Source organism: Galleria mellonella, unplaced genomic scaffold (genome assembly GCF_026898425.1).
Source record: "Galleria mellonella isolate WM207_F2 unplaced genomic scaffold, CSIRO_AGI_GalMel_v1 utg778, whole genome shotgun sequence".
Lineage (NCBI taxonomy): Eukaryota > Metazoa > Arthropoda > Insecta > Lepidoptera > Pyralidae > Galleria > Galleria mellonella.
In genome coordinates, this window is record NW_026442150.1 from 474,420 (window position 1) to 496,963 (window position 22,544).

A 22,544-nucleotide genomic window follows, 5' to 3' on the forward strand; every position below is an offset into this window, starting at 1 on the left:
TGACATCGGACTTAGATTTCTCTGATAGTGGCGGAGTACCAGAAATCGATTTTGTTGGTTCCTTAAACTTGTCTTTACTCCCATAATTTTCCATATATTTAATTAACATTTCTACTAAAGTTTCATTGCTGTCTTCGTTAGGAGTTTCATCTATGTAGGAGATATTTTTGACGTTTATATTAGATTCTGATAAACTGATCCCTTTATTTAATTCTGGCTCAGTGTTTATTTCAATCACAGGTTTTTCAGGCCATTTCCTATCTTCTGGTCCGAACAGAAATTCCATTAATGTTATTTTTTTATCTTCTTTAGTTGTCACTTCTTCTTCTCTATCCATACAACCAGTTGACGCTAGAAACTCTATCAGCGTCTCCATTTTCTGTTCTAATTCTGTATTAACTTTAGCTGGTACGTATGTTTCAATTTTATTATCCGTTGGACTCACTTCACTTTTGAAACAACTGCCACCACTGCCTTTTCTTTCTTCTCTCTGACTCTTGACTATTGTAAAGAAGAAATCAATTAAATTAGCTATTCTTCTATCATTACCTTCCTCTTCTTCGGAGCTAGTTAAATCTGATTCTTCTTTAACTAACGGGCATCTTTTTGGCGTTTCATCGAATCTTCGTGCGAAGACTGTATCTTGGACAACTTGGAGTAGATCCCTGGCTAGTCTGACTGGAGATTTGGTGTCTGAGTGTATGGGTTCGTAGGAGGTACCTGCTGGGGCTGACCGTCGTCTGTCGCGATCTATACGGATGAAGTCCCAGAGAGAACCGAGCTCTGATGATAGGGAGGCCCGGTGGTTAGCTAACCTGGTGCCGAGCCGGCGAAAAACCTGTACAACAAAAGAAAAAATAATTGAAGTCGGTTTTTTTGTGAAATTATTTATTTTATCTTACTTCTTTCCTCCCTTTTCTATATTTCTTTTATACTTTACCTGCCACACTCAGGAGCGCCACGCCCGCAATTTTCTCAATGAGACACGCTTAAACCTTGCTACTTGTGCAGCGAGTGCTTCAGCACCCAGCGACCCGCCGACCGTCTCGCCCTCCGAATGTACCTGGGGCAAGAATCAATACTATCACTTTAGGGAACAACTTGATAGAATAATGAAATTTTTAAGAGATAAAAATGGAAACCCTGCCTCTATCGGTATACATCGACGGGGTACCTGTGAAGGATCATAGGTGAGGATGAAAGCAGGTCATTTGACCCATCGTGTCGAATTCATTGGGAATTAACTTTCCAGATGAAACTTCATAAAGGTTAATCTGCTAGTAATGTTTTTTTAAGGGATGATAATGGAATGGTAATCCCACCTGCGGTAACGGTATACTCTTGCGGGGCACCAGTGAAGGATGATAAGTGAGGTTCAAAAGGCAGGTCAGTTAGCCCATTGTGATGAAATCACCTGGAATTCAGCACGATGGTTTCCAGGGGGACCACGGGGAGGTAGACCTGAACCATATACCCTATATGGTTAGCAATGGGACTGGTAGTCTGCATTCCTAACAATCCCCTCCACCCTTCCCGCTAACAATGACTAAGAAATTACTAATTCCCTTCCACTTTAATTGAATTGATTTGGTGGAAAGTGGACCTCGATGAGATCCTTGGAAACCATCGTGAATAAGTACTGATGAATTTGACACGATGAACAAACTGATAATTTATAAAGTGTTAAAGTACTTCGAATTTTTTTTTGATGCGTGAAAATGGTATGGTAGCCCCGCCTGCGCTAACGGGATACGCTGGCGGAGCACCAGTGAAGGGTGATAGATGAGAATAAGAACAGGCCGGTTAGCCCATCGTGATGAATTCATCAGGAATTGACCATGATAGTTTCCAGGGGGAACCGCGAGGAGGTCCTGGTTGGGTATATTGCTAGCAATGGGATTCTCAGTCTCTATTACTAACAATCCCTTTCCCCCCAAGTATTTCGACTTAGAACTTAGACACTTTAGTTACTAGCTTTTCCCGCGACTTTGTCCGTGTAACTTAGGTTTATTAGACTAGCAGTGAGACCAATAATTTTCTAAATTACAGCCCAGGTAAAACCCTAATATATTGTGGAAAAAAAAAATTGTCAGCAATGGGGTTTAACTGATCCATTGCCAGCCATACCCTATAATAATAACAATAAACTCTTTATTGCGCACAGTAGAGATGTATACAAGGAGTATTTATACAGAATGTGCATATACAAAAGGCGGCCTTATCGCTAGAAGCGATCTCTTACAGACAACCTGGCGTAAAGAATGGATAAGTACAGAGAGAAAGGTAGATGGCGCTAGTCAGACACGTTAAATGTTTAAAAGGAATCAAACAAAATGCAAAATATTCTAAATATAAAAATAAGATTAGAATACATAAACATACATATATAATATAAATAATAATACATAAACATAAATACATTTATATATTAAATAGATCAAGATAAATCACACATAGTGATTGTCAAAGCAAATAAGAGAGATAGGTAATGAGATGTTACCTGCCTCTTGAACGAGGCAAGAGATTGTGCTGATCTACGATGGGCTAACTGACCTGCCTTTTCACTCTCACCTATCATCTCTCACTGGTGCCCCGCCAGCGTATACCGATATCGCAGGCGGGGTTACCATTTCTTCATAATTCATTACAATACTTTATATAACCTATTTGTACACCCACCTCTCTCGATCCGGCTCGCCTTTGCATAAACGTTCTCATGTCCTTGTCGGAGTGTCCTTTGGCGCGACCAATGCCTTTGCCCAAGGGCGTTGTTGATATTCGTCTGTGAATTATACATATTTACAGTCGACTTTACGAGGTTTTCAATTCGGTTATAAATTTTTATACATTAACTATCTCATAACTTCATTAATTGTAAATTGATGGCGAAACATAAAAAATACAAAGCGAAATTAGGAGCTACAGCTTTTTGAAGTCGGCTAAAAGATTAAAATGTGGTCTGCATCAAAGCAAGACTCGATGTAAAGTTATTAGAAGTAAAAATTGTTATAAAATACATTATGGTTTTACATAGTAAACGCCATTTTTCTTTGAAAAAAAAAGTTTCTTTGGTCTATTAAAGAAAAAAATTAAAACATATAATTTTGACTTCACCCTTAAATCGTGTAGAACAAGATTTTTTTTTTATACAACTTAGAATGGCAAACAAGCTGACGGCCCACCTGATGGAAAGTGGTAACCGTCGCCTATATACATGAGCAGTACCATGCACATAACAGAGTATACTGTTTCGCCCATAATACCCCCCATGCGTTGCCATTCCTGAGGACTCAAATGTTATTCCTCTGTACTCAGTAAATTCACGCCATATCCCACCCTTCAAACCGAAACACAGCCATGCAAACACAACTGCTTCACGGTTGAAACACGAATGGGACAGAGGTACCCAAGCAATCGACTTTTGTACAAAGTCTCTGGTTGTTGTTTACTTAGTGTTATCTTTTATTGTATTTCTTTTAATTTATTTATTTAAAGAACTTTAGAAATTGCATCTGGCAACCCCAACTGACGCCTGCATCCAGAGCCGTAAAACATATTAATAAAAAAAAAAGATATATCAGAAAGTAAGGGGAGCCAAACCTGCATTGTGTGGGCTCACTGTACGCGGGTTGTACGGGCGGTTTTCCTTCTGTCGCTACATTCTCTGTCGCCACGCTGCCTCCGAGAGGGAACGCCCCACCTTCAAACAATATAATTAACAAAGTTAAGTGTACATTTAACAGCGTTCATAACAAAGCCGTGTGGTCCCGGCATAGAACGGGGCACTCTTCTTTTCCGTGGGTGTCGTAAGAAGCGACTAAGGGAGGGCGAGGGATGGGCAGCAGCGTCCCTCTTAAAACGTCTCCAAAGCTTAACTGCGATTGTCAAACCGCCAGCCAAGCGTGGCAATTATTTATTTATTTACACTTTATTGCACCAAGTATAAGAGAAATAACAAATACAGTAAATATTAATGAGAAGTGATACAAAAGGCGGCCTTATCGCTAAGCAATCTCTTCCAGACAATCTTTGGGTAGAGGACATTGAGAAAAGAAAGAAAGACAAAGGGTAGGTGGCGCACTATTATATAAATATTATCATATACAAACATATATACATACACATACATATACACACATACATACACATATATACACATACATATATTCTATATACACAATTAAATATATACATAAACATACACATACTTAATAGCACACATACAACAGAAGAGAATGACGAAGGAAAACGAAGAGAGAACACAGGTAGAGAAATAGAAATTAATATAGATATCCGACCAGTACGTGCGATATACATATATTTATTACCAGAGGGAGACTGTGTACAAAAGTCGATTGCTTGTGTACCTCTGTCCCATTAGTGTTTCAACCGTGAAGCAGTTGTGTTTGCATGGCTGTGTTTCGGTTTGAAGGGTGTGATATGGCAGTGAATTTACAGGGTACAGAGGAATAAAACCTGAGTCCTCAGGAATGGCAACGCACGGGGGGTATCATGAGCGAAACGGTATACTCTGTTATGCCCATGGTACTGCTCATGTCTATAGGCGACGGTTACCATTTTCCATCAGGTGGGCCGTCAGCTCGTTTGCCATTCTAAGTTGTATAAAAAAAAAGATGTAGGAATGCGTGATGACCTTTTTCTGCCATCAATGTACAGAGGATCCCATACATATAGATATTGGAGCGGTATCAATATGTTTTTGATAAATAATAAATGAAATAGCAACCCCGCCTGCGCTAACGGTAAACGTAGGTACCAGTGAGTGACGATAGGTGAGAATGGAAAGGCAGGTCAGTTAGCCCATCGTGATGAATACACCAAGAATTCAGCACGATGGTCTTCAAGGGGGATCAATGTGGGGATCAGCCTGACAGAGTATATTGCTAGCAATGGGACTGGTGTTCCGTATTAGACAGATAGATAGATAATTTATTTACATTACTTACAGCACACAAATTACAATACATACATACACATAATACACAGCAAAAGAGATAAAAGAATGAAAATAAAAAAGCACAAAATAAAAAAAAAACAAAATATATAAACTAACAATCTCCCTTCTTTCCCTTCCTTCATGCGTGTGCCATAGTAACACAAAATGGTCACAACTCAGTTTATTGCTTTGCCCTCAAAAGAGCAAAACACTGATATTCTGCTGTGCTGTGGCGAAATTCCTTATTAAAAATAATAATAAAAAGAAATATAAATAAACTGCATTGTATGTGTCCATTACATTCGCCTCCATTTGATATTTTATTCTAAATAAATAAATAAATAAATAACAGATACCATTAGACGAGGGGTAGTCAGAGATCACTTTCTGTCACATTCAGGTATTCAAGCAATAATATTTCTGCTACGTACCTATTAGGTATGCCAATTTTTTGTTTATTAATTAAGAAAAAATTAAGTTCTTTTTTAAAAACGTGTTTAGTTTTAGACGAATCCCTTCCCTTCCCTCCCGATATCAATATGGCCCATGCTCATTCAGAGGCGACCTCTACAATGTGACAAACCTGTAATGGCTCCTCTGGTCATGCTGAGCCCCCGTTGTATCCTCGCTATTGCAGCCCTATGCCTGGGTATGGGCGCTGTACTGCCTTTCTCTTGAAGAACGAATCTGCCTAGAGTTTTCCAAGTTGCCTGCAATGAGATATTGAGGTTTTTTTAAAACGTGATACTTTTTTTTTTATACAACTTAGAATGGCAAACAAGCTGACGGCCCACCTGATGGAAAGTGATAACCGTCGCCTATAGACATGAGCAGTACCATGGACATAACAGAGTATACTGTTTCGCCCATGATATCCCCTACGCGTTGCCATTCCTGAGGACTCAGGTGTTATTCCTCTGTACTCTGTATATTCACGCCATATCCCATCCTTCAAACCGAAACACAGCCATGCAAACACAACTGCTTCACGGTAGAAACACGAATGGGACAGAGGTACCCAAGCAATCGACTTTTGTACAAAGTCTCCCTCTGGTAGATACTGGAATGATAGTAGTAAGAGTCTAATAATAAATCAATCACGATGCTTTCCAGGGGGAACCACGAGGAGGTCGACCTGATATAGTATATTGCTAGCAATGGGGCTACTAATTCTCATTACTAACAATCCCTTATCCCACCAAGACTATGGTGTCATATCTCGATGCCGTATAATTTTTTGCCACAGAAACTGAGTGAGACAAAAATACCCAAGCAGACGACTTTTATGCAAAGTTTCCCTCTAGTAGACAGGACTTACCTGAGCAGCGTACACCACTTCATCATCAGCTAGAGCCCTTTGCTGAGGACCTGTCCCAGTCCGTCCACCCCACTCCAGTTCTTCGACCAGCACAAATCTGGAGAATAATAATTATACACTGACGATAATTATGACATTACTGCAGCGGTCAGCAACTGAGGCATTGATGGACGAACGTGCAAATGTAGGCCGAGGCGAAGCCGAGGTACACATACGTGAGTCCATCAATGCCTAGTTGTGGCCAAGGCTTGTATAGTACTTTTCTCAAATAATGCGCGGAAATCAAAAACACAATTTTACTTTTTAAGTTCAATGACGAATAACGAACAATAATAATTTTTCACGCGCCATAATGTCCCTTTGTTTTTTTGTTTCAATAAACAGCTTTCTATTTGCAAGCCAGTTCGAAATTTAAATAAAACCTTTTATTAGTTACCTCATTGGTAGCCATGTTTCGATGTAAAAGGTCATTCCATTTTTAAATTACAGGTCAGATATGAGTTTACATAGTAATTTATCTGGCCACAAAACACGACAGATATGGATTTTCATACAACTTTTGCCGGCCGCTGTCCGCATGTATCTGGCCAGTACGGCAATTTTGATTTATCTCAAAGAAGATTGTCAAAATAATGCTCACATTTCCAAGCATGTTTGAGTAAATAGCAATGATAATGACGACGACAATGGTAATGACGACGAATTATTCAATTGTTTGGTTCCTTTTTTTTATGTAACTTAGAATGGCAAACAAGCTGACGGCCCACCTGATGGAAAGTGGTCACCGTCGCCTATAGACACGAGCAGTACCATGCATCGGTCGCGTCCACGAGACGACTGAACTTAGGCTATATATCATTATTATTTTTGAAAAATCTTTCACGCTTTCTCGCGTTCCGAGGGATTGCAAAGATAGACACCATGCCGACATACACAGACCATCAGTGTATGTCGGCTGCAAACCCAGCGACCCGGAGGTCGTCGCCTCCGGAGTTGAAGCCGGGGTAGTGGGGTACGCCCCGAGGCCCCTACCTCACCCGCCCACACCATCTGGCGGGCAAAGAGACGCTTTGTTGTTCTTCAGTACCATGCACATAATAGTTGTTGATTTCTCCCACGAACACTCAGGTTATGGTTTGAGCTCCCTGCCGAGGTTTTCCCAAGAGACTACAGCATGGGGTTCTTCAAAAGGGGGGTAAAGAGGTTTCTTCAGGGTCGGCAACGCGCGCGTAATACCTCTTGTATTGCAGGCGTTCATAGGCTACGGTAACCGCTTACCATCAGGTGGGCCGTATGCTTGTTTGCCACCTCAGTGGTATAAAAAAAAGTACTGGTTCTTCCATGATACTCCTCTCACCTTTTAGGGTCATCGTGACATCGGGCTTTTGTGAGCGCTTGGTAGACGACGTACGACGCTGTTGCACTCAACGGCACCTGCAATGCAAGACATTAGGCAACTGTTATTTTTCACACTGTGAAATGTTATTTTTGAGCATGGTAGCAATTGTTATTTTTAATAATAAAAATAAAATGTAAACTCAATATGATGCCCACGGCCACTTTCTACCATCGTACGGCTCGCCATTGAAAGGGAATTCATCCTCATGTCCTACAGCCTCAATGGTCGCGTACTGCGCGGTTTCAGAGATGTTTTCTCCCACGAATACTCAGGTTGTGGAATGAGCTCTCTGCCGAGGTTTTCCCAAGAGACTACAGCGTGGGGTTCTTCAAAAGGGGGGTAAAGAGGTTTCTTCAGGGTCGGCAACGCGCGCGTAATGCCTCTGGTATTGCAGTCGTTCATAGGCTACGGTAACCACTTACCATCAGGTGGGCCGAATGCTTGTTTGTCACCTCAGTGGTATAAAAAAAAAATATTCGATTAAACTTCACTACAAGCATATTTGAATAGAATTTTTTTTATAAATCTATCGCCCAGTTCAGCCGAGAAGAACGGGCAAGAAACTTGACATTGATAAAAAATACAATCACAGTTTAGTGTATAATATAGTATATGTCATATATGTGTATGTATATTTGTTATTTATATATATTTATTCGTTTATATATGTAATTTTAGTATGTATGTATATCAATAATTACTAGTACCGCATTCGAGTATTCTGACACTTGCCTATGGTTGACTGGGAGAGAATGCTTTTAGCATTAAGTCCGCCATGTACACATATTTGTCACACACATCTTCTTTTCCAGTGGACGTCGTAAGAGGTGACTAAGGGAACTTAATGCAACTTTTTTTTATACAACTTAGAATGGCAAACAAGCTGACGGCCCACCTGATGGAAAGTGGTAACCGTCGCCTATAGACATGAGCAGTACCATGGACATAACAGAGTACACTGTTTCGCCCATGATACCCCCCATGTGTTGCCATTTACGGACTCGGGTGTTATTTCATTCATTCATTCATATGATTACGTATTGCTTTTTTCACTGTGATTTTATATAATGACCATAATCTTAAACGATTGTTATTTTTTTAATGTAACGCTATTTGTAGCGGGGGCAAAAGGATTGTTAACAATGGAGTTTGACAGCCCCTTATTAGGTCGACCTCCACGTAGTTCCCCCTGGAAATCATCGTGAACAATTCTTGTTGAATTCGTCACGATGGGCTAACTGACCTGTTTCATCCTCACCTATCATAGGTGAGGATGAAACAGGTCAGTTAGTCCGGCGGGGCACCTTTACTGGTGCCCCGCCGGTGTATACCGATAGCGCGGGTGGGGTTACCATTCCATTATCATCCATTTAAAAGAAAAAAACGCTATTTGTAGCTGCCGTTAATTCGAAAGTAACAGTGTCGACGTTCGACATTTCACATTCACAGGTGTGAATATTTCACATACTTCTATGAATGTGAAATAATTTCCGGTGAAAATAATGTAAATACAACAAACACAAATTGTGAATAAATATATAAATAAATAAATAAATACGTAAATAAATAAATAGATAAATACATATACATATGTATAAGTGCATAGAATTATCATGTACAATTGATTAAAAGGTGTGATTTCAGTCTTCTCTTGAAGGAAGTAATTGAAGGACTGTCCCGTATGTCAGCAGGTAGCCTATTCCACAGTTGTGCAGCACGAAATGTGAGAGTTTCCAAAAAAATGGGTCTTGCAAGAAGGGAGTTCTAAAACTTTGGACCGGAACAGGCAAGCACGCTTGGGACGTGTGGGAGGGGGGCAGGATTTGAAACCGGGAGTGGAGATAAGATGGAGAGTTGGGATTATTAAGAATATTATAGAGAGTGGGGAGGATGTGCATATTATGTCGAAGTCGGATTGGGAGCCATTTTAACTGAGCGCGAAAAAAAGTAATCAATTAGTTAATCGAATTTTGATTGGTTATGTATTCAATATTTTTTCTTTTTGAGTATTTAATTGAATTAGTGCTAATTGGTGGTTTGTATTCACACAATTAAACTTAAAAATGTAAAGTAATAATAAAATTATTTAAAAGAGCAACACGCAAGTTTCTTGCTCGTTCTTCTTGTGATGAGACAGCTTTCCGAACTAGCGGTAGATTAACAAAAATGTAATGACTTTTCAAAAGTGCTTCAATGTAAGTTTATTTGAATAAATGATTTTCTATTCTATTCTATTCTATTGATTTGACCTTAAATTCTATTAAAACTCTTAAATTCTTAAATACTACTAATACTTTTTTTTTTATTGTAGATTAATTGAGCGAAGGTGTTATTTGTATATACAGGGTGTGAGGGTTAGGTTGGCAAAAACTTAAACACTGAATTTAGACCATTATTTTGAACTGCAAACCAGTTTCCGAATTTTTTTTTAATTTTTTTCCCGTTTATAATCATATAATCGTTGATATTATGTAATAATATAAATAAATAATAATATATTATAGTAAAACTAGCTGACTCGGCAAACGTGGTTTTACCATATACATTATTTCTAGAAGATTTAAATTTGAAAATTTATCCTACTACAATTATTATACTGGATTGCCATCTTGCAACCCTATTGCATACATACATACATACATACATATCTGTCACGCCTGTCTCCCATTAGGGTAGGCAGAAACAATGGAACGCCAAATGCTTCGATTGCAGCATACAAAAATCGCGATTAAGAAACAGGAGTTGATCGTAAAACGGTGAAAATTTGATGTGGTATGTATTTTTCAATGCTAAATCGTAATAAAATAAAAATGGAAAAATTTGTCAAAAATTTAAAAAAAAATTTTTTTTGGGGAGGATCACCCTTATCATTGAGGGGTATGAAAAGTAGATGTTGGCCGATTCTCAGACCTACCCGATATGCACACAAAATTTCATAAAAATCGGTAAAGCCGTTTCGGAGGAGTTTGGTAACAAACACCGCGACACGAGAATTTTATATATAAGATATTAAGAAATATCAAAAATCAGCAATATAATTTAATTAATTCTTTATTCCAGCAATTAATTCTTATTAAAATCTTTACGGTGCCGCGAGAAAACAGCTGTGTAAGGTCAACGCAACGAGCGTACGAAAAATACCCACGATAAAGTGTCGTTGACCGCGCGGTGTAATTATTCCGCGTCGCGTGGAGCACAGTACGACGTAAAGTTTCAAATACATTGCGCGGCGTCAACACTAAGAATCGTTAATTATACGGCTGCGGTGCATTACCGGCGGGAGAACAACCTGCCATCTGATTCAGACCATTCATCTGAATCAGCTTTTTTCGTTTTGGCTAGCCTGCCCCTTCCACCCTGTATAGCATCCCTTCCACCTGTATAGCAATATTGTGAAGAAACAATGACAGAGCGTTTCAGGCCAACCTTGAGTATCGCGTAGGGTATCTCGTGGGAGACATTGTGCACGCACACGAGGAAGCTGTCGGGCGGCCGCCGCGTCTCCTCCTCCTGGGCGCTCGACTCGTCGTCCGACTGGACTGTGCGGTCGCGCGACCGGTCCGACGACGCTGATCTGATGGGAGGATTTGATTTTATAAAATAGAGAGCATACATCATCATATAGATAATAATTTTCTTCCATAAAGTTTTATGCAACAATTATGTATTGCTCTCAAAAAAAGGCGATTTCAATCGTGAATATACACATGCACACACGCATGCGTTGACGCACACAAATGTACATATACACGCACTTAAACAAGTATACACAAATGTGTGTTGACACGCATGCACGCATGTATGCATGCACACACACACACACACACACACACACACACACACACACACACACACACACACACACACACACGTACGCACGCGCACACACAAACACACACACGCACACACACACGTACGCACGCGCACACACAAACACACACACACGCACACTCACACGCACACGCACACACACGCACACGCACGCCCGCGCACGCGCTTGCACGAGCACACAAACGCACGCGCACACACATACGCATACACACAAATAAACGCATGCACGCACACACGCCGGTACGCCCGCACATTTCTGAGATCATAGGTGTCATATCTCTATATTTGACTGCCCAATAATTAAATTAATCTTATCGTCTCGCCGTACAAAATTATTTGTAATATATCATATGACGGGGTTATAATTGTTAGTAATAATTAGCGGTCCTATTGCTAGTAATATATTCTGTCAGGGCGACATCCATGCGGCCCCCGTGGAATCTATAGATACGTAAATACTCTTTATTGTTTCCCCCAAAAGATCTACCGTAATTAAATCCCGGCGAATTCATCGCAATGGGCCACAAATTTGACTTCATCCTCACCTATCATCCCTCATTGGTACTCTATGGTTTTGGCTGGCATTTATCGACAGGCTGGACAGAGTTTCCACTTCATTTTCACCATAAAAAATATTTTACCTGATACTAGTCAACCAAGCTCTGCTACTGGGATCATCTCCAACTCTCTTCAAGAGCAATCTCGCTCCAGGTCTGGCTGTGGCCGCTCTTAGCACCCTCTCGTGAGGAGCCAAAACCCTCTGTGTCGGTGCCCTGGAGGGTACTTCTTCCACCAGCACGTAGTTACCCCGGGACGACCGGCAAACCCCAGCCTTTGTTAGGCATTGGGCTATGGCCTGGCAATAGAATTGGGGATGTTTTAGAATTGACTGTAACGAGAGAGAGAATAGAATGGAACAGAATAGAAGTTGTTTTTTTTTTACAACACAGGGGATAAACGAGCATGCGGCTCACCTGATGGTAAGTGACTACCGCCGCCCATGATCACCCATAACACCAGTTTATTCAACAATAATTTATCTAACGACTTCGCACGGGTAAAATGCTAAAATATGTGTTTATTTACGATATCACATTAGAAACCTCTAAAATTATCAGTGTTTCTCTACAATATTATGCATGTATTATACATATCAATCTTCCTCTTGAATTACTCTATCTATTAAAAAAAATCGCATCAAAATCCGTTGCGTAGTTTTAAAGATCTACGCTTATATAGGGACAAACAGACGGGAAGCGACTTTGTTTTATACTATGTAACGAGAGTGATGATTAAATCTAGAATGTTCTCTTTTTGGACGCGAAGATCTTCAGCAAGAACTTAAGTCTAAAGTCCTTACCTCGTTTGCTGTGGTGTCCTGCGTGACCTTGAGTATTGAGTACGGTTCGTGTCTGGCCACCGCGTAGACCACCAGGAAGTGGATCTTCCGCCTCTCGTGGGGCGAGCTCGGCTCCAGGTCCCCGCGGCACGACTCGCCTGCCAACTCCTCGCAGCACCGGGAGAAGATGAGGAGGGACGCCATGTTTAGTGGCTGGTTTGTTGGTGACCTATGGTTTTCACATAATTGCTAGCAATTCTTCTTCATTCGTCCATTTTAGCCTTTAACTGTTTAGTGCTGAACATAAGCCTTCCTAATAAGGGGAGTTTAGCCAATAGTCGACTAGGAAACTTGACGGTCAGAGGATAGGTAGCAACGTCCCTCTTAAAACATCTCTAAAACGGGGGAAAGGGATTGTTAGTAATGGAGACTGAGAATCCCATTGCTAGCAATAAACCTAATCAGGTCGACCTCCATGCGGATTCCCCTGGAAACTATCATGGTTAATTCCTGATGAATTCATCATGATAGGCTAATTGGCCTGTTTTCATTTCGATCACCCTTCACTGATGCCCCACCGGCGTATACCGTTAGCGCAGGCGGGGTTACCATTCCATTTTCACCTATCAAACGTCTCTAAAACGGTTGCCAAACCGCCTGCCAAGCGTGATAACTACTGTCAAAACCCCCCAAGGGGGAAGCTTATATTCAGCAGTGGACAGTTAAAGGCTGATGATGATGATGATAATGATACTGACCGTAGTCGTACGTGTCTGTAGCCGGGCCGAAGACACTGCAGAGGTATCACCCTCTGTGACAGCATATAATTGGTGTCCGCATCGTATATCTCGAAACGGACGAACGCTAGCTCGGGAAAGTTGACCTGTAACGTTGTAAATTATTTGTAATAATAATAATAAACCTAATAATATAATAACAACCTCGTGAAAGCCGAAACTGAGAAAAAGAGAAAATATCTCGTCTTGGCTCACGAGGCGACCGAAATGTGGGGGGTGACATCCACCGAAATCATTCCAATCGTTATATCGGTGAACGGTCTTATCACAACCAGTCTGGAACAACATCTCAGACGGTTGGGATTCCGAGGCGGCTCACTCCCGGGAAAGACGCAGAAAGCGATGCTTTTTTTTTTCATACAACTTAGAATAGCAAACAAGCTGACGGTCCACCTGATGGAAAGTGGTAATCGTCGCCTATAGACATGAGCAGTACTATGGACATAACAGAGTATACCGTTTCGCCCATGATATCCACTACGCGTTGCCATTCCTGAGGACTCAGGTGTTATTTCTCTGTACCCTGTAAATTCACTGCCATATCCCACCCTTCAAACCGAAACACAGCCATGCAAACACAACTGCTTCGCGGCAGACGGTTGAGATTCCGAGGCGGCTCACTCCCGGGAAAGACGCAGAAAGCGATGCTTTTTTTTATACAACTTAGAATGGCAAACAAGCTGACGGTCCACCTGATGGAAAGTGGTAATCGTCGCCTATAGACATGAGCAGTACCATTGAAATAACAGAGTACACTATTTCGCCCATGATACCCCCCATGCGTTGCCATTCCTGAGGACTCAGGTGTTATTCCTCTGTACCCTGTAAATTCACGCCATGTATATTACTATACACACAATAGTAATCACCGAATCCGCAGTCTCACCTTGAAACTGAACGTCTCATTCCATATAGGGTTCAGGGCGTTCTTCCTGGCGACCTTGGTCCTTATCTTCTTGCAGTCCGCCGGCACGCCCAGTATCTCCACTTCCACGAAGGCGTTGTAGAATGAGTACACGTTCTCGGCGACGTACTGGCCCGATATGACCGCCAGGGTCAGGTGGGCCGCGTGGATGCCGTCGAACTCCTTGTCCATTGGATTGAACCTGGTGATTAAGAATGATAATAATCCTTTATACAGTAAGTATAAATATATATAATACGTGTGTATAATATTTAAAGCAAAACCTGATATATTTGTGTTTATATATGAAGATAAGGTAAATCCAATGTCCAAAAAAAATCCATGGCATCCAAAAAACTACAAATCGAAAATCCAGCCCCACATGGAGTATTGCTGTCACTTATGGGCCGGTGCACCTAAATACCAGCTTGAACCTTTCGACTCGTTGCAACGACGAGCTATGAGAATTGTCGATGATCCCAGGCTCACAAGCGGTATCGAACCCTTGAGTCTTAGGCGAGATTTTGCCTCACTCTGCGTGTTCTACCGCCTGTACAATGGATTGTGCTCAGAGGAATTGTTCAATATGATGCCCACAGCTATTTTCTATCATCGTACGGCTCGCCATTGACAAGGAGTTCATCCTCATGTCCTATAGCCTCAATGGTCGCGTACTGCGCGGTTTCAGAGATGTTTCCTCCCACGAACACTCAGGTTGTGGAATGAGCTCCCTGCCGAGGTTTTCCCAAGTGACTACAGCATGGGGTTCTTCATCTGGGGGTAAAGAGGTTTCTTCAGGGTCGGCAACGCACGCGTAATACCTCTGGTATTGCAGGTGTTCATAGGCTACGGTAATCGCTTACCATCAGGTGAGCCTTATGCTTGTTTGCCACCTCAGTATAAAAAAAATATGTAAAAACTAGCGCTTAATTGTGTGTGTATACACGTCTCTCTCTCTCGCTCTGTGTGTGTGTGTATCTATGCGTACGTGTGTGTATATTTGTACGTGTGTTTACATGTGTGTGTGTGAGAGAGAGAGAGAGAGAGAATGAGTGCATGCATATGTGTGTGTGTTTGTGTGTATGTGTCGGTATGAGTATGTGTTCCAAATGTTTAAATATTGGAAAGGTGAGTTGAATATAATGGAATATATTGAAATGGAATATAATGGAACGGAGTCCGATATATGTAACAGAATTGGATAGAATGGAATGGAATGGGACGGAATGTATTACAGTTAAAAAGAAAGAAATTAACTGGTAATAGAATATAACAATATATAGGCACTTTTTTTTTGGTGGATGAAAATGGTATGGTAACCTCGCTTGCGCTAATGGGGTACGCTGGCGGAGCACCAGTGAAGGGTGATAGATGAGAATGAAAACAGGCCAGTTAGGCCATCATGATGAATTCATCAGGAATTAACCATGATAGTTTCCAGGGGGAACCACGAGGAGGTCGACCTGGTTGGGTATATTGCTAGCAATGGGATTTTTAGTCTCCATTACTAACAATCCCTTTCCCCCCAATATATAGGCACTGTCCAGGTCCGTTCGGGAACATTCATTATTTTTGGTGACGCTCGCACACGAGGGGTATTTTTATTATGCCATTCCATTTTCACCAACTGCAAAAGATGACATATCCACAGCATTGTCGATACTGACCGTCTATAAGCGATATGGCCAGGATCCCACATGACAGGCGGTTTCCTAACGTAGCCCACGCAGCCGTTGCTTTCAAACATGGCGGCGTTCACCGCCATCGCCGCGTCCTCAGTCTGGTAGTTGAGCGCGACCAGCTGCACGCCGCACGACCAGAACGTAACCGGGTCGAAGTTCGACGAGTCGATCCTTAGGCTGGGAAATCGAATAGGTTTTTTTAGTTTTAAGAACACTAGCTTTCACCTGCGACTTTGCGTGATCGGAATATGTCCATTAATCAGGATATAAGGTAGCCCATGTCCTCCATCCTGTGTATGTTTCACCAGAGGGAGACTTTGTACAAAAGTCGTTTGCTTGGGCACCTTTGCCCCATTCGCGTTTCTATAGTAAAGCAGTTCTATATGCAACGGTTACCACTTTCCATCAGGTGGGCCGTCAGCTTGTTTGCCATTCTAAGTTGTATAAATATAAAAAAAAAACAGAAAAAGCTACCCCTTCCTTTACCATGGGCATCGTAAGAGGCGTCTAAGGGAACTTTATGGTTTAAGGATGGGCAGCAGCGTCCCTCTTAATATAACACCAAAGCCTGGGAGAAAGTGATTGTTAGTAATGGGAAAGTTAGTCCCGTTGCTATCAAAGTACCCTATCAGGTCGATCTCCACGCGGTTCCCCCTGGAAACTATCGTGACTAATTTATCGTTGAATTCGTCATGATAGGCTAACTGATCTGCTTTTTCATCTCTCACTGGTGCCCCGCCAGTGTATACCGATAGCGCGAGCGGGTTTGCCATGCCATTTTCACCCATTGAAAAAAAACACCAAAGCCTGCAACTGCCGGCTAACTGCAGTTGCCAATCCGCCTACCAATTGCATGGCAACTACTGGCAAAACCCTCCTTTTGGGGGAGATATGGTGATGATGGAAAACCCTTATTGATATTCAAACGTGATTTTCTTTAAAAGAGCAACTTACCCGGCGGGATAAGTCCTAACCAGTTGGGTTTCCGTATGAGCGACCAGGGCAAGTGGATGCTTCCTGCAGATCTTCTTGCCAATCGCTTCGTTGACGGAGGAGCACCGGTAGCACGGGTGGTGGACGGCCGGAGCGTTCAGACAGCGGGCGCGACCGCCGGACGACTGTGATTGCTGGGCTAATTGCTGAAAGCGATAATTATGACCATTATTTTAGACTAGCTTTTGTTGTTATTTTGAACAAGTCCTGAAGACACGTGGCAGCGAATTCGTCTATGGAATCGACATCGTTAGCGAGTCCGTGAGATAGAATGAGGTAGCAACATCGGATGTCTCATTCGAACTCACGGACTCGCTAGCGATGTCGATTCCATCGACGAATTCGCTTCTCACTTGTCTTGAGGACCTGGCGTATTTTAAGGAGAAGTTGGGTGGACCGTACCCACCAAGGATGTTAATTGTCTGGTACCCAATCAAGGATAGGAGCGGAGCTTTTAAGTATGCGAATGGATATGTGTGATACCGTAAAAAATATGTAAAAAACACTAATAGTTTGGTCTAGTCCTAAAATCTGGTGTATGTTTCAAACTCGATAGGATATCTAGAAGAGATCTTTTGAAATCAACGCAATAGCTTACAAAAAGCTAGTTTCAGTCATCATCATTACTATCATCATCATCATCATCATTTCAGCCGTTAACTGTCCACTGCCGAACATAAGCCTTTCCCATAAGGCGAGTTTTAACAGTAGTTGTCACGCTGGGCAGGCGAGTTAGCAACCGCAGTTAGGCCTTTGGAGATGTTTTAGGAGGGACGCTGCTGCCCATCCCTCGCTTTTCCTTAGTCGCCTCTTACAACACTGGACAGTAAGGGATGGCCTATTCTATGCTGGGACCACACGGCATATCATTGCTATATCAGCCGTTATCTGCTGCTGAACATAGGCTTTTCACATAGACTTGCCCCTAGCCACCTGCATCCACTGAGTCCTTGCAATGCATTTGAAGTCTTCACGTATTTTTTGTATACTACTGGGTACAGAGGAATAACACCTGAGTCCTCAGGAATGGCAACGCATGGGGGGGTATCAAAGGCGAAACAGTATACTCTGTTATGTCCACGGTACTGCTCATGTCTATAGGCGACGGTTACCACTTTCCATCAGGTGGGCCGTCAGCTTGTTTGCCATTCTAAGTTGTATAAAAAAAAAAAAAAAAAAATACATATGGTTATTTACCGTCCCGGTACTGTCGCTGCTCTCTGAAGACTCGAAGCTGCTGCAGGGAGCGCTGTCTTTAGCGGCGCTTGAACTGCTCGGCTGTTTGATGGAACTCTTCGGCGATAAGGGGCTGAGGCCACGAAATTTTATTGCCTGCAATTGTACATTATATTATTATGCATTAGTGAAAAAACATACAGGTTAAAAAATAATCACCAGAGGGAGGCTTTGTACAAAAGTCGCTTGCTTGGGTACCTCTGTCCCATTCGTGTTTCAACCGTGAAACAGTTGTGTTTGCATGGCTGTGTTTCGGTTTGAACGGTGGGATACGGCGTGAATTTACAGGGTACAGAGGAATAACACCTGAGTCCTCAGGAATGGCAACACATGGGTGGTATCATGGGCGAAAGAGTATACTCGTACTCTGTTATGTCCATGGTACTGCTCATGTCTATAGGCGACGGTTACCACTTTCCATCAGGTGGGCCGTCAGCTTGTTTGCCATTCTAAGTTGTATAAAAAAAAAAAGTAAAATTTTTGGCCATTTTTCAAATGGCCGTATCTTTGACAAAAGTGGTCGTATTGGAGTAAATAAAAAAACAGAAATTTGAAGCTTGATATTTGTAATTTTAGAATCTTGCAATTCGAAAATATTTCGATCTATAATTTGGTGTACGGACTTGAAAAAAAAATCTAATTAACCACCTTATAGATTAGATAGGTTGTCCATTTAGCATTAATTTCATTTCTTTTTGGCCTCGATGAGACCATTTCTGGCTGAGCTATCAGACTTTTAATGAAAATGGATGAAAAATTAAGATCGAAAATTGTTTGGAAAAACTTTTTTTTTTTCATGATATTCATTAAGATTGTGCGATACGTGTTACTTGAAAATGATTTATTTTTTTATTTTCCCTAATGTTTTTTTTTCTTAACTATACGAGTACAATACTTTGAGTATTCCGACACTTCCCTATGGTCGACTGGGAGAGAATGCTTTTAGCATTAAGACCGCCATGTACACATATATGTACTAATGAATAAATAAATAAATAAATATCTACTTGTACAACAATTAGTCCGTTACCCTAAGGTTGTCTTGAAAAGATTGCCCTCAGCAATAAGACCGCCTCACTGTACTCATACAACTGTATCGTTACATTTATTAATTGTCTTGCTTATTCCTTATATTGTATAATGCAAATAAAGTATACTTATTCATTTATTCATAACAGGACTTAGTAGATATGAGTAATATCGGTACCGCATCGATATATATATATATATATATATATAGGTTATTACCCATTTTGATATCACATATACTGGTCGGATTCTTTTTCAGGGTTATATGGAAACTGTTATTTGGATATTACTGCCTATTACACACTGAACGTGCATGGTGTTAGTCGATCATGCACGTGCTTTTAACTACCATGTAATTTTAGACATAGTACATTTAAATAAATACACATAATGTTAACAGAGATTTGAAAGAGTAACTGTTGAGTCTCTCGCGGGCTCTTCTCAACAGATGACAACTTTCCGAAGCCTGCAGTAGATTTAAAAGAAATGTCGATTTAAAAGTGCTTGTAAATAAGTCTATTTGAATAAAGGCGATTCAAATTTGAATAATTTGAATTCTAAAGAATTAAAATGGAGTATTCTACTATTGAAGCTGGTAATATTTTAAATAAGATTGCATTTCATAAAAAAACCTACTTCAATTGTATAAACACTGGTAATGCTTGGTTATTTTTATTTAAAAACTAAACAACTAAATCTATTTTTGTATACCATTTCAGATAAAAAAGAAATTTTAAAATCGATTTTAAAGTGACCGACTTATGAAGTAACAAATACAAGAAATTACTACCGAATTACAAATCTCCTTTTTTTTTAGGTCGGTTTAAAAAAAACGAGGGTCAAAAAACAATAAAAGATTTACAATAAAATATTTCTAAGAGTAGGCTTAAAGAACATCTTCTATCTCTGTGAACATATATTTATTTATTTATATATGTAGGTATATATATATATATATATATATATATATATATATATATATATATATATATATATATATATATATATATATATATATATATGTGTGTGTGTGTGTATATGAATAGATGTAGGTATATATATTTATGTATATGTGTATTTGTACGTTAAAATATAATGTAATTAATTTAATTTTGTTTAAAAATTGTACACCGCTGTATCCGCTGACATTGATGCTCCTTTCCACTTTGGGTGTTGCTGGAAGAGAACTCTATCATAGTTAAGCTCGCCTTTGTACATTTGTTTACCTCTGTCATATTTTTATAACTAATGTGTACAATAAAGTATTAAAATAAATAAATAAATAAAGATTATAAATTTCAACAATTTGACTGAATATGTCACGATATTATGGGAAATTCAAAATTGTTACAAATATGTTTAATAACTATTTTAATTGATTAGACGCTTGGCAGTTTATTATATACATATTCATAATTTGCAAATAAATATAGAAATCCTTTTTTTTTTATATAAAATACATATATTTACAGAGCAAATGAGACTAATTCTCTGGTCCTTAAGGATTTAATTCTGTGTTAATAAATTAGGTAACGAATATTTGGAAATACAATCCAAAATATTCATACCCGAGATTCCTTAATATTGAAAGTCTTTGGGAGTCGAGTATAAAATGCTTCAAAAGTAATTTACTTATTTATTTATTTTAATACTTTATTGTACACATTGGTTATAAAAATATGACAGAGGTAAACAAATGTACAAAGGCGAGCTTAACTATGATAGAGTTCTTTTCCAGCAACACCCAAAGTGGAAAGGAGCATCAATGTCAGCGGATACAGCGGTGTACAATTTTTAAACAGCCAAAATTAAATTAATTACATTATATTTTATCGTACAAATACACATATACATATACATAAATATATACCTACATCTATGCATATACATACACATACATACACAGTAATGTTGCAGTTACCTGAACATATGTGACCATATCGCTCAGCTCTTTGGCGATTTGATTGCTTCGTTTCCTCGTAGTTGTGTGTTTGACGCTTCCAGTTGTTGTCTCTCCGTCCCCCTCACTCCTTCTGAAGCTCTGATAGAGCGAGAGGGACGTCCGACCGCACTTGTCCTCCATGGATTTGAGGATTTTGTGCAGTTCCTTCTCTGAAATAGTGTATGAATTCTTTAGTAGTATTAAAAATTAGAAATAGGTAATACTCGTATGGGTATCTCTCAACTCGATATAACAATATGTACATACAAACAAAATGAATAATTAATTTCTGAAATTAATCGGATTAACTTCATGTTTTCAATTTGGGATCTTGAAATGTCACTGTTGTCGAAAGCACTAATGGTTCTCTTTGAAATTTGGGGTCCCCGTAATGCGGTATTCAACTTTGTCACTGTTTCTACCATTTTACCAATATTCCCTTGAAGCTCAAAGCCCACGGGATCTGTGGACCATCAGCTACACCAACTTTATCTACAGTACTGATAATTTTCAAGACTCACCATCAAGTTCCTCGTCGTCTTCATCATAGTCCTCGTCGGAGAAGTACTCGGTGAGCGAGCTGCCCGCCGACTGGTTGGACATGATCGAACTGGTCCTGTTGCTTTGCTCCTGGAGTGAGGTGCTGGTGTGTCGGATGCCGTTTGACCTAAAGATATCAAGGTATCTCAGCACAGGTATAAAGATTTTAAAACGTATGTAATAGGAGAGATAGAAGGTTTTTTATGGCACTTAGAATGGCAATCAAGCTGATGGTCAACCTTATGGAAAGTGGTAGGATGGAACAGGAACGTGGATGTCACAGAATGGTCTGTAACTGATATTGCAACCTTCGTGCGTTGCAATTTCTGAGGATTAAGGTGTTTTTTTTTTGATGGGTGAAAATGGTATGGTAACCCCGCCTGCGCTAACGGGATACGCTGGCGGAGCACCAGTGAAGGGTGATAGATGAGAATGAAAACAGGCCAGTTAGACCATCATGATGAATTCATCAGGAATTAACCATGATAGTTTCCAGGGAGAACCGCGAGGAGATCGACCTGGTTGGGTATATTGCTAGCAACAGGATTCTCAGTCTCCATTACTAACAATCCCTTTT

The 22,544-nt window shown here is 40.4% G+C and overlaps 1 protein-coding gene across 1 annotated transcript in view; it reads right to left on the reverse strand.

Moving 5' to 3' along the window:
- Positions 1-702: 702 nt before the first annotated feature.
- The window catches only part of LOC113509564 (1-phosphatidylinositol 4,5-bisphosphate phosphodiesterase epsilon-1-like), a 195,406-nt gene continuing 173,564 nt past the window's right edge, over positions 703-22,544 (reverse strand). Inside the window, exons 29-45 of the mRNA XM_052901273.1 lie at positions 21,949-22,094; positions 21,407-21,597; positions 18,418-18,552; positions 17,182-17,366; positions 16,213-16,404; positions 14,528-14,747; positions 13,603-13,727; positions 12,866-13,073; positions 12,147-12,361; positions 11,101-11,248; positions 7,633-7,709; positions 6,276-6,372; positions 5,541-5,667; positions 3,601-3,700; positions 2,680-2,782; positions 941-1,063; positions 703-838 (exon numbers count right to left, since the gene is read on the reverse strand). Coding sequence (XP_052757233.1) covers positions 950-1,063; positions 2,680-2,782; positions 3,601-3,700; positions 5,541-5,667; positions 6,276-6,372; positions 7,633-7,709; positions 11,101-11,248; positions 12,147-12,361; positions 12,866-13,073; positions 13,603-13,727; positions 14,528-14,747; positions 16,213-16,404; positions 17,182-17,366; positions 18,418-18,552; positions 21,407-21,597; positions 21,949-22,094 — 2,383 coding nt within the window. The 3' untranslated portion in view covers positions 703-838; positions 941-949. The remainder of the gene's footprint in view (positions 839-940; positions 1,064-2,679; positions 2,783-3,600; positions 3,701-5,540; positions 5,668-6,275; positions 6,373-7,632; positions 7,710-11,100; positions 11,249-12,146; positions 12,362-12,865; positions 13,074-13,602; positions 13,728-14,527; positions 14,748-16,212; positions 16,405-17,181; positions 17,367-18,417; positions 18,553-21,406; positions 21,598-21,948; positions 22,095-22,544) is intronic.